Source organism: Procambarus clarkii, chromosome 25 (assembly GCF_040958095.1).
Source record: "Procambarus clarkii isolate CNS0578487 chromosome 25, FALCON_Pclarkii_2.0, whole genome shotgun sequence".
Taxonomy (NCBI): Eukaryota; Metazoa; Arthropoda; class Malacostraca; order Decapoda; family Cambaridae; genus Procambarus; species Procambarus clarkii.
In genome coordinates this window covers 10,142,214-10,155,178 of record NC_091174.1, presented here as the reverse complement: position 1 = coordinate 10,155,178, position 12,965 = coordinate 10,142,214, and the positions used below count along the sequence as shown (strand labels likewise).

General features: G+C 36.1%; 1 protein-coding gene across 1 annotated transcript; it reads right to left on the bottom strand.

The window, feature by feature from the left end:
* Window positions 1-4,760: 4,760 nt before the first annotated feature.
* On the bottom strand, window positions 4,761-11,653 carry MCTS1 (malignant T-cell-amplified sequence 1 homolog). Its single transcript, XM_045739754.2, has 4 exons — window positions 11,514-11,653; window positions 8,615-8,767; window positions 7,253-7,353; window positions 4,761-5,142 (listed from the first exon to the last, which is right to left on the bottom strand). Exons 1-4 carry the CDS (start codon window positions 11,522-11,524, stop codon window positions 4,859-4,861), a joined length of 549 nt encoding a protein of 182 aa, XP_045595710.1. The 5' UTR covers window positions 11,525-11,653; the 3' UTR covers window positions 4,761-4,858.
* Window positions 11,654-12,965: the final 1,312 nt, after the last annotated feature.

The following is a 12,965-nucleotide window of genomic DNA, read 5'->3' as shown; positions in this document are numbered from 1 at the left end:
TCCATTCAATATGGGGCCATCTTCCTGAAGTCCTGGCTTCATCCTGATTGACAAATAACCGTTTTCTTTGGGCTAGTAGCAGCTTGTAACTGCCATACACTGGCCATCTCAGTTTTTCAGGTCTGTCTTTGAGGGCCTTTCTTTGCAGCAATTAATAGTACCCTGTTTGCTCCTGCCCTATTGGGGCTCCTTGTCCAGGTGTCCCAGTTATCTTGAGTTGATTTCGGGGCTTTAGTGTCCCTGCGGCCCGGTCCTCGACCAGGCCTCCACCCCCAGGAAGCAGCCCGTGACAGCTGACTAACACCCAGGTACCTATTTACTGCTAGGTAACAGGGGCATAGGGTGAAAGAAACTCTGCCCATTGTTTCTCGCTGGCGCCCAGGATCGAACCCGGGACCACAGGATCACAAATCCAGTGTGCTGTCCGCTTGGCCGACCGGCTCCCCGCAAGTTGCCTTTGGCATTAGTAGTGGTTGACGACGAAGCTTGCTCCCACTTGGAACAGATCATCCATTCATGTACAGTGCAGATCTTCTCTGGGCAGCTCTGGAATGATCTGTCTTATCTGCCTCTGCGGATGCCATTCCCAAGGATTTTGCTCCACTGCTCCATGATACTGTCATAGACTAATCCGTAACTGCTAGGTTGCCATTTTTACCTTTCTCCAGAGCCATTTAATTGCTCACCCTCATGTCCACTGCTCCATTCTCTCTTCCTGTAGGTGAAGACTCCACAAATTTCGGTGGTGATAAGTATTTTTAGCAGCTCAACGCTGTGCTTTGGCAGCACCAGCTGCTAAATTTCTGGGCTTGGGCAAAAATCTGTTTCCATTCATTTGACACATGGATAAGGTAGTGGTTCAGGTACATTGGTCACCAAGGAGTATGTGGGTCTACCTTTGTGCCACTCGATGCTCACCCAGGTCTAGTTTACATCTAGTGATTGGACAATTCTTGGTTATGGCTTTTAATGTGTGATTTTGATTGCCTTGTTTACCTTGGATTGCCTAATTGCCTTTAGGAAAGTTGCTCATTTTGCTGAGCATATGGTTTTTGGTAGGTTTTTCCTGCTTTGGCTGGTATTTCCAAACTTCCCTTACCTCATAGAGTGAGCCAGATTTTAATCCTGGTATCTGGTAGGCAAGGATGGGTCTCTGAGGCCTTGATGCATAAAGCTAAAGCTTGACAGTGCCAGAGCTATTGGGGGCTTACCTGAAAAAGTCTTTCCTTGCATTCAACACTGTTTTTTCTTTTTTTAAGGTTTCTGCCCAATATCTGAAAAATGTCTCATCATATTGACTTAACATTTAAAGTACAAAAATATAAATTGTATACATCAGAATACAAGTGCATATTCTCTGGAGGATGCATATTACATCAAAATGTTAACAGTAAATATTAAGAATGAAAAGGAATAATCATGAAGCAAATATACACTGTACAAGAAATGTTTGAATGTTCAGGTGGATTTTTAACATGTTGTATTGGTGGTGGTGATTTGTGAAAGAACAGTTCAAGATAGAAAGGTGGACAGATACAATGCACAGGTAATAAATTGTCACTACAGTATTTATTTTCTTAATTATATCTCAGTAACAGCATATCACTGCAACATGAAATATTAGTTGAGGACTTTAGAATTTGTTTTTCTTGAAGCTTTGTTGTATCTGTTTTGCACACTTGTAATATTTTAATGATTATAATTTATACAATGTATCCTACGACAATTTTCCAAACAGTGAAAATAACAAACTTCAAAAAAAATAACTTGACATCCTGTAATCTCTTAAAAAATTCTTTGAGCTTTGATAAAGGTCCGTGTGTTGATTTGGCTAAAAAGATGCAGTTTATCATTGCATGGGAAGGACTACAGAAACCTATTCACTGCAGTATTAAGTTATCCTTTGCTTGTAAATCTTATCATGAAAGCTTGTATTTTATTAAATAATTACATTTTAAAGCAATAGCCATTAAAATTGAGAATTTTATTAATACTGTACTATGAATACTGTATATAATATTTTGTATGGTATAATGTATGTGCATCTTCAGTGCCTAGTTCCTCCCTACGAGAGGGGGTCAATATGGACTCGGTAATGCTGGACAATCCCATCCGTTTATTTCTCAGAAATGGTCACACCAAAGATATGCAAAGAGAATAGTTTTATATAATACTTAATATTTTTTTATTCTTAGATCTTTATTTTTTCTCTAATTTCAGCTGTTACCATTTAAAAATAAAAAAAATCAATGAAATTTGCTACTTGACAGCAAAAGTTGCAAATGTAAAATTTACATCTACAGTATCTTTGGTACTACAAGTTTGCATATTCCACTTTAAAGATTGGTAATGCATTAACAAAAATCAGGACAATTTTGTTTATACAATGATTAAATTGCTCAATCATTAGGTAAAATAAAGTTTCATAGACTAGTCAAAAAAAACTTTGAAGACATGCTTTAACTATTTTTATATTTTGTGGCTAAAAAAAAAATTATAAAAAAAATGAGAGGCAACAGGGACTTATTGTATATAATCCAAAGTAGATAAAATGACTAAATATGCACACAGTTGTGATACGAGTAACTGTTCCACTGATGTTATAACCTTGGAATAATTAATGTGTTGGCTGCAAACTATTCATATATAATCCAGTCTGGATGTGTCCATATTTAATGTAGTTAGTATAAATTATAGTTATGAGGTAGTCTTTTCTAATAAGGGTTCCTAGTACAGTAATTAACTTGTGTATACTTGTATGTGCACATTTAACCCCAAATGCCCAAGTATTTTATATAGTAATAAATATATATATATACACATACTGTACACACGTGTGCAAGAACCATCACAGTGAAATAGGAAATTAGTACTGTACTAAAATTTTCCTATTCACTGCAGTCGTACTTGTATTTTAAGGTCATGTACTCTGTGACATCGTGCATATTATTTTATATTTATATACTTGGAACTTCTTGAAGGTGAAAACGAAATCTGTAGAAACTGTACCGAGCAGATCAGTAGCTAACTTCTCAAAAGGGTCCAAGTGGATGAAATGTTTATTTCCATGTTAAGAATGGAATATAATAAATACCAGTATATGTATGTATGTATGTGTACATACATTTATACATATACATAAAATTAATTGTTTTAAATATCTTTTACTGAAACTGAATCTACCTTGAAATATATTGTTGGATATTTGGTGCAACTATTCGTTCCAAACTGTGGATTTTTTTACCTCATCAGATTTATTTTAAACAATTGTTTTGTGCCAAATTATTATTTAAATTGTCTCAAACATATTTACTCATGTACTCTATGGTACTTACAGGTGTGTTTTGCAATATTTACAAACTGTTGTATATTATTTGCTTTATTTATTCATGTACCTGGAATAGTATTAAGTAGTACGGTATGTCCATATTTCTGACTCGCAAAACATTGTAAATTACTGCACTGTAACCTCATATAACTTGATTCTCTTATTTTCTGTAAGATAAGAATGCTGTCTTTTATGCAGAGTATATTTGTTTCAGCAAATGAGGCTATTATTTTCTCGGATCAGTGCCCTGTTGACAAGAATTGCAATAATGAGACATTGACTTGCTTTAAAAGTGTTTCCTTTAAACCTTGATATAATTGGTGAAATCAAAACTATTTACTACTGTAACAATTACCTAGGAGAAAATTAAAGGAGACACCTGTACTGTACACACTGTATACAGCTAGTTATCAGAAAATAATATGACAGGATTTCAGGGGATTTAAGAATTAGCTGTTTATTTTATTTTTTTCTGTACTCTTTAAATTGAACAAAAACATTTAGCTGAAGAATTGTTAGCAGGAAAAAAGAAGTAATTATCAAAATAAGGCACCAAGCCGGAGGAAACAAAGATTATAGCCACTCGTGTACAGTGTCCCCTTACTGTATGGGGTGAGGCAGATTCCTTCTATAAGGGCTTTCATGCAACCACCTACCACAGAAGGAAAAAAAATGTTTAAGCTTACAAGGCAGAAAAAAAAAAAATGTTTTTCAACTTACTTTACCATGAGAGTGAATTGGATTCAATTAAATAACCGACTTAAATTGTTCAGCATTTCCAGTGTAACAGAGAAATCACAGTGAATTCTCATTCAAACAAACTATGCTCTAACAAATTCCTGGAAATTGAAATAAGTTTATTGAGGTAAAATACACACAAAGGGATGAGGAATTCCTGGAAGGTCCAACAATTTTGTCCAGTGAAAATTGCTCAGGAAAATGTAGAAACATTCGATTAAATACCTGTACATGGTATTAGCAATGGTGTTAGCAATGTGCCAATTTCATCTCATCTAATTTCTAAAGCACATGGTAGATGCCACATTACAGAGGCGATTGAAATAGTCGTTTCCTTGAGGATGTCAACACTAGAACAGAGCTGATATTTGTTTGTATATAGATCTATCTTTAGTTTATCTTGAGATGATTTCAGGGCTCGGCATCCCTGCGGCGGCTTTTTTTTTTTTTTTTGTTACACTCCCAGGTACCTATTTACTGCTAGGTACCAGGGGGCATCAGGGTGAAAGAAATATTTTGCCCATTTGTTTCTGCCTCCACCCGGGATCGCAACCCGAAACCTCAGAACTACGAATCCGAAGTGTTGTCCACCCAGCTGTCAGGCGCCCCAACAGAACAGATAACTACAGAAGTAGTTATGTTAAGCTGAAAAAGGTTTGTCTTCTGCACACTAGGACTAAATTAAAAACATGCATGTTTTCATCAACTTTATGCAATACATGTCAAATAAAAGTTTAAAAAAAAAAAAATGGCATTCTCGGTAATTGTACAATACCCTAAATTTCACAGTAATTACTTGACGGGTTTCATGTACCAGAGTCCATCATTAAGATAATGGCAGTTCTCAATACCTACGCCTTTATTAGTCTTGGCAATATCTTCTGCAGATAAAGAGGCAATGCCGACACAAAGAGCATGCTGTTTGCCTTCTGCCATCACAGCTACTACTGTATTCTGTTCTACTTTTGACATCTTAGCACCAGGAGAAGTCAGTCCTGGACACATTATATTGGCACCACTGAGAATGAAGCGAATAGCACCCTTATCAACTTGCATCCATGGAAGCATGAAGGGATCTGCAATTTTAAGATTGTCATAAAATATATATAAAAATAAATTGCAAACCATGAAAATAACAAGTTAACCTTTATATCAAAATATATTTTTGTATATTTATACTGTATAGGTATTATCTTTAAGTCATCCATTTTAATATTTTTTCCTTTGTATAGGCTTGCTTGTTAAACTCATACAATAAACAATGTTTACATTTTTAACTAGGTATTTTGCAATGCCTCCCATTGAGGAAGGTATCCCTGGTCTCCCATAGTAGGTATATCTCAGAAATATAAGCATGTAATATAAAAAAATAAAAATGCCTTTAGTATATCATATACTGTATTAAACAATATGAGTAGTATTAGATAGGGAGGAAGGAATGGGTGGGTGAGTGAGTGGCTTAGGGGTATTGGTTGTATGGATGAGTGGGTAAAGGGCATACAAATTCATATACAAATTCTGGACTGAGGAAGAAAAAAAGGCTCCAGAGCCAAGACACAACCTTGTATGATGCAAAGCATCATGACAGTGAAAGGTAAAGGGGTGAAGTTGATGAATAATCATGGTCCAGTTTAGACAGGACTAGGAAACAGTACATAAAGACGTGTACATTATCTGCTCCACAGGAGGTATGTAACAAGACCGAGTGAGGAAAGGGCCTTGAAGCACTGTCTGTAGGTAAAGGACCTCGGATGACCAAGATAGACAGGTGTCAAAGATCATCCCAAAGAGCTTTGTGAACTATCTTTATACACAAGGTTATTCCAATAAAGTGACAAGGTAGATGGGGAAAGATTTAGTGTTTAGAAAAAGCCATAGCATAAGTCTTTAATGGAGAAAACATGAAACTGCTGTCAATCACAAGCTGGAGCCAGCATTGAATAAGGGAGAAACCACTACCACTGCAGCAAATGGCAGGGCTGTCCACAAAGTGTTATGTAAATTCCACGAGGGAAGGGATTGGAGAGGCTGTCAAGGGCAATGAGGAAGCGAGTAGTGTTCAACACTACCCTCAGGAACACTCGTATTGGCAATTAAATGCCGAGAGAGAAGTCCCTAGGAATACTTAAAACACATGAATGGAGAGGAATCTTTGCAGGAAGAGAGGCAAATTGCCATGGAGGTCAAGAAAATGCAATTAGTTTAATATATTATTCTTTCAGTCAGCATGCACTTTCTCCAAATCAAAAAGAACAGCAATAACAGTTATTAGCAGAAACAACAAATATACACCTCCAGATCCACCAAGATATCAGCCATACTGTGACACAAACATCAGATTGAGAGAAACCCATTATGTTCCAAAAACCACAATATGTATTCATATTCAGTTTCATCTCTTGTTATTGCAATAATACAGTATAGTATGTGGCTGTAGCATTGGTATGTGATGGATGTAGTGATATATAATGGTGGCATGTGTTTTTAGCATTGAGGCAATAATTCTAGTATTTGAGTTATGATTTAAGTTGAGAAAGCCTCAAGCCTATTGACCACCTTAGCCACACACCCTCCTGAAGATTATGGTAAAACCAGTGTTAGTGTCAACCATGATGAGTGGATCTCTCAGTAGGCAGACAACAATATATCTCACAATAACAAAATCTCAATCTCTCTCTCAAGTTTCTTTTATTCCTTGTCTATTTCCACCAGTAGACGTTACCCATACCCAAGGAAAATCTGTTTGTGTGGGTTAAAGGTCACAGAGTTCTACAGGACATATCAAGGACTACCATGGCAAGATGTCTGGAAAATACACTACTCTCTACTACCAATTATCCAACACCCCCCCCCCCCAACACATTTACCTGTAGTCTATTAGAATGTACAGTATAAGAACCTGGTGACTTTGGATTTGTCAACGACAGAGTAGGAACGGTCAATAAGGTTTACATTTGTAATGTGTATATATGCTGTAGAGTGCGAGTGAAAATATAAAAATAAAAAATAAAAACTAACTTGAAGGAACACAACTGTTGTTCAATTCTGTATACAAAGTCTATAGTGTACATACAGTTCTGTCTAGTTCTTCCCCAGTGAAACCTGTGTAGTCCTTTAAATTCTTATGGTACAGTTTCTGTTATACAATTATGTACTACAAACTGTCACTTGGCAACCTGTACTTACATTTATGCAAGAGTCTCAGAGTAGGCATCCATGGTCCGTCTCTTTGTCTAAAGAAAAGCAATTCCCCATCACTTCTCACAAGCAATTCAACGTGTTCATGACTGCAAGAAAATTTAATCAGTCTAACAATACTGTACCTGTCCATAGTTTCACATTTAAAAAATACAAGAGCAAGGTATTTTGAAATACAACAGTTACCGAGCATTTTTATGGGTTAGCAAAAGTAAGCAATAAATGAAATACTGTACTGTAAATGACAAATAAGTTAGCTATCAGGCTGAACATTGAGTTTGGTCTACTTTTAAGAGCATACTTAGTCAATAGCAGTTTTCTAAAACTTATCTAAACTAACTAGCAGTGGAAGAAATTTTCATCTCATTCATTTATATCTTCTGATGCCTTTTTCAATCACAGATTAGCAGGATCTCCATGGCCCATAGTACTGTACTGCAAAATTCATGCATTAAAAAATGTTATTTAGAAAATAAAGGACCTGCCATTCCGTTTGTCTATGTAATGTCTGTGGCTATTTATCTAGGTAGCATTCAAAATACCTCAATTCAATGCATCCACTTGATCAGAGAAGATAACACTGTACCTTAAGTGTACTAATTGCATGCCTACTTTTCACCGAGTTTACTTATCTTCTTCATTGGTGTCTCGCTGTCATTGTTTTTTTGTCCCATTGCTAGATTAAGTAAGTAATTATCAAAAGAAGGCACCAAACCGGGAAGGCTATGTAGCACCATCAAATATGCAAAATAATCAGAGGGCGCTAAATATCACCAAGGATGCCAATACGAGAACAAAAATCATAAGGCGAACGATATCAAAAGTATCCGAGTCACCAAGAATTCTATCGAGGGACAGGTGACCGCGAGGGGCGGTCGGAAAGCAAGACACACGCTCGTCCTGGAAGTCAGGACATTCAAGTTGCTAGATTAAGTTTTACATGTACATGTCTATTTAATCCATGCATTGATGCTTTTTACCATTTTCTATTCATTTGTTCATACTACCATACAAATTTAATATAGTTTAACACCACAGGCATTTCTGAATACAGATTATTTCTATTAAGCTGAACTCTTCTCTTTCTGAAAATGGAAACTATAATGTTAATTAACCAATTTCCCCTGCTTAGTTATCATAGATGTACATGCTGTAGAGAAATCTGTATATTGTTGAAATCACCTCTCTGGTGTCTCATACCATGAATCTTGACTCCTCTAAGTTCACCTGTCTCAACAACCAATGCTAATTTTGTGTTAATCATTTCACGTGCAAAGTAGGCTAAACATACTTATTTTTGTATAATACATGTATATAATATTTATAAGGTAAATAAGAAAAATTATTTACCATTTAACAATCCTAAAAGCATCTTTCTTGGGCAAAATCTTTTCTAAGTTGTCTCCAAGCGATGGATAGGATTCTATTAATTTGTTTCGGATTCCCTTCTGAACAGAAGACTTCAGCTGTTGAGTACCAGACACAGATTCCTTCTCATCAAACCTGTTAATCAGATGTATAAATTTATATTACACAGTGGTTTTGAATAAGACATGCCAACATGTTTCCATGTGCTTGTACATGAAAATTATAGTTATTACCAGACAGACCTGGATGGGCTCAGGGAGTAAAACTCTCAAAACCAACTATAGTTAAACTACAGGTAAACCTTCTTTGCATTGCAGGGATCACCAGAGAGCAGTAGGTTACATAAGGGTGTATTCAAGAGTAGTAAATTGAAAAAGGGGCAGTTTGACTTGAAAGCATAATTTTCAAATATACTGTACTGCAAAAATGTAAACTTGTGTAGCTAATCAAGAATTTTTTTATTTTTTGTACAGACAGCCTTGTCAACTAATTTATTTGAGTTACTACTTATTATTAGATTAGGATAGCTTAGGTCAGATTATATTAATCAGGTTAAACAATTTTGAGTTAAGTAGACAACTCAATGGAGTCTACTAGTATGAACAAAATAAGTGCTAAAATATGTGCAGTTCTGCCACGTATTCAAAAGTGAGGTGAACACGCAGGGTATGATCAAATCGTACACAAGATGGTTCAATACACCTCATTTTCCGATTGTCAAAACTGTATACTTGTACATTATTTCGTTAGGCTGCATTAGCTTAGGTTAGACTGTGTTAGGCTCATTGGGCTTAGGTGAGGTTATCTAGAGATGATTTTGGGGCTTTTTTAGTGTCCCCGCGGCCCGGTCCTCGACCAGGCCTCTACCCCCAGGAAGCAGCCCGTGACAGCTGACTAACACCCAGGTACCTATTTTACTGCTAGGTAACAGGGGCATAGGGTGAAAGAAACTCTGCCCATTGTTTCTCGCCGGCGCCCGGGATCAAACCCGGCACCACAGGATCACAAGTCCAGCGTGCTGGCCGCTCGGCCGACCGGCTCCCAGGTTAGGCAAGTTTTAAAATTAATTGGCAAACTGTCTTCTGTATGATGTGACTTATCCGAATACTACCCCACTGCTGCCCAAGCCAGATAACACTTGTGGCTCTTGCCAAATATCACATAACACTGTATGGTGTTTGACTTGTTTTGTGACACGAATAAATATGCTGAAACATACTCGCTTAATATTTTACATTAGGCATGCTAATCTGAGTCAATAAAATCAAAGTACAAACAAAACAAATTAAAAGAATACTGAAATTAATAAACCAATATTTGCAATTGCATAATAGTTTACAGTAAATGGAAAGACTTATCCAAATTAAATTTTAAAATTAGTTTAATACAAACCATTATAAAATTGATTTCATAAATAGAAATAAAATGCATGCTGCTAGAGCCTACTTACAACTTAACATATTTTTACCTAATAAACATGCACTAGCCCAAGAATAAGGCACATTGCTGTTGAATAAAGTATTAAAATGTCTTGGAGGTTTTAATATACCTGTATACTATTGCTGGGGTGCAATAGTATCTCTTAAAACCCCCTCCAATATACAGTAAATTGTTGCAGGAGTGTCAAACCAGCAGCCCGTCATCCTCCTGTATGCAGCCCTTAGTGCACTCGCTACTTCAACCCTTAACTTGGGCACTAAACTAAGACAATACAAGTTACACAAAAACTGCACATCTAACACTTTATGTAGGGCATACGTAAATCTGTGTATCTATGTATTTACGTATGTAGGTTAGCTTAGCATTTTAAAAGCACCGAATCACCTTCTGTGGTTGAGTGTTCAATAAACCCTTGAACTATATGTTTAACACATCTCTAACCCTGTCTATGGAGGACAGAAGAAAATGTATATATGCTGGCTAGCATTGTAAATGTGTGGCCACGTCTGTGGTAGAAAAAAAAAAAAAAAAAAAAACTGACAAATTACTGTTTTTGTCTGTTGCATCATTTCAAATAAGATGTGCTTGTAGGTCCCGTAGTTTAGGATGTTTGTGAATGGCTACCCAGTAGATATTAGTTATTTATGGTTCTAAGAAGACTACCAGAAGAGTTTAGATTAATAATGAAATGACAGCTCTGAATTGCAGCAGACCGAATGCTTGGGAAGCTGTGTTAACTCAGATGGGTTAGGCAAGGTCAGGCATGTTTTAAAGACATGCTGGTGACCTGTCTTGGGCATGATGCACCTTATATCTTGGTAATAAGCACCATAGAATCCTCTGCCTACTGAAAATACTCCAATTCAAAATACAACTGGAAAGAAAAAAGGTTACAAAAGCCAAAATATATAGGACTTAATTTAGAATTTATAGATGAAACGACCAATGAGCGAAATGGTTTTGTGTGAATTAACCATATGCAATAGGGTTAAAAATAGGAAAAATGCTTTTCAAGTGGAAAAACTGAAGAATAATGAGGGAAACCTTTGATAAGTTGCCAACATCCTGGCCCCACCGAGGCCACTAGATACGATGACCCTCGGGTAAATTCGGATAAAACCTAACCTACCGACAGTTTATCAAACTTAAAAAAATCTAAGTGTAAAATTCTTTTATTTACTAAACAGATGACATGACGGAATAATTATTTTAATAAATATTCCAATGAGAACATTGACTGGTCTGGGTTAAGTTAGGTAAATACTCTTATAGTGTCAATAAGTAGCCAATCACCCTACTAAGTAAATCAGAGAAATATTTGACGTGCTGCCAACCCAATCCTTGACAGGAGAATAGGCAAGTGGAAACACAATCTACCAATCACCCCTGCTGTAAAATAAATATAAAATCTTGACCAAGACTGCAGCACTTTTCAACTTACTTCTTAAACATAGTGATCAGCAGGTCTCAAGAGGAGTTGTGAGGCAATATGAGGATGACTGGAGAGTGTGTGTAAAGGGCGGCCGCATGAGAGCCGTGTTTACAACTGAGCATTGTGGGGCCGGAGACAGGTCGCTTCGTACACCCCATTTCTCGCTCTTTTACGGTTATTATAATCGGATTTAATTCATGATAATGTGTGAGAGTGTATAATATAGAAATATTAAAAGTTACAAAAGGCGAAATATATAGGACTTAATTTAGAATTTATAGATGAAACGATTAATGAGCGAAATGGTTTTGTGCGAATTAACCAAATCCCATAGGGTTATGGCGTCCTGCCCGCTATATTTGAATACTGCACTCTAACTATTTATAGATACAGCATTACATTTCTTAAGAAACAATTTAAACTTTTGATTCTTATTTTAGTTTTAAATACAAAAGAGAAGATTGATAGCTATAATCAAGTGGTGTATTGGCAGCTTTATAAAACACAATAAATGATAACATACACTGTATAGGGGTAAAAAATTGTACACATATACTGGTATACATTTTCTTTATCATATTTTTATTTGGCTTAGGATAAGTACACTAAATATTTAAGTACAATGGAATAAAGTGACAGTTATCCATGCCTGACAAACTCTTTGTTTTCCAGCAGGCACCTGGATGGTGAACTTAAACACCCAATTATTATTAAACCAAGAATACAATTCTGCTACAGCTGTAATCTACCTACCTAACCTATGTTTGTAGGTAGGTTATCCCATTTCTTAACATATAACACAAGTATTTATAACACTATTATTATTTTAGTGAACACATGGCCACTGATATAACACAGATGATAATGTGCACATTGCTCATTCATATAGTCACGTTAAGCACAATTGGTCAGGCTTTAACATGGAAGATAACCACATGGACAGACAGACCCATATCCATAGAATAGAAAAACTTCAGACAAGCCACGCACCGACTTATTGTATAACAGACACCCGTATAATGATGACTGAGCCTTTCTTCATCACCCTTCATATATAAGTTCATGTTTTCACTTTTTTCATTCAGTAAATCCTTGAGGTCATTTAAGGATCATATCAATGTCAGTGCCAAATCTGTACATCATACCATCATATACTTTAAATTTCACTAACATAATTAGTTTCCAAGTCTTGTAGTGTATTTGCACTTCACATAGATCCAAACTCCATCCTATAGTCTACTTCAGTATAGTTGTTTGTATATGTTATGTAGGAAGTGAGGGAGTATAAATCTTTATATCCATTATTTATTTGAGTTTAAGAAGCGTTTCCTCATTTGTGACAGTAAATGATCAGGTCCACCAATGTCTCTACAGAAAACTATTATTCATTTACCTAATATTATGACAGAACAGAATACATACTGTACCTGGTTTCAGAACCTTGATTTAAATAATATCTTT

Coding starts and splice junctions, on each gene's coding strand:
- MCTS1 (XM_045739754.2), bottom strand. Junction 7,354..8,614: donor GCTTTTAGGATTGTTAAATG/GTAAATAATTTT, acceptor ATTTTCTTGCAG/TCATGAACACGTTGAATTGC. Junction 5,143..7,252: donor TCTGAGACTCTTGCATAAAT/GTAAGTACAGGT, acceptor TTAAAATTGCAG/ATCCCTTCATGCTTCCATGG.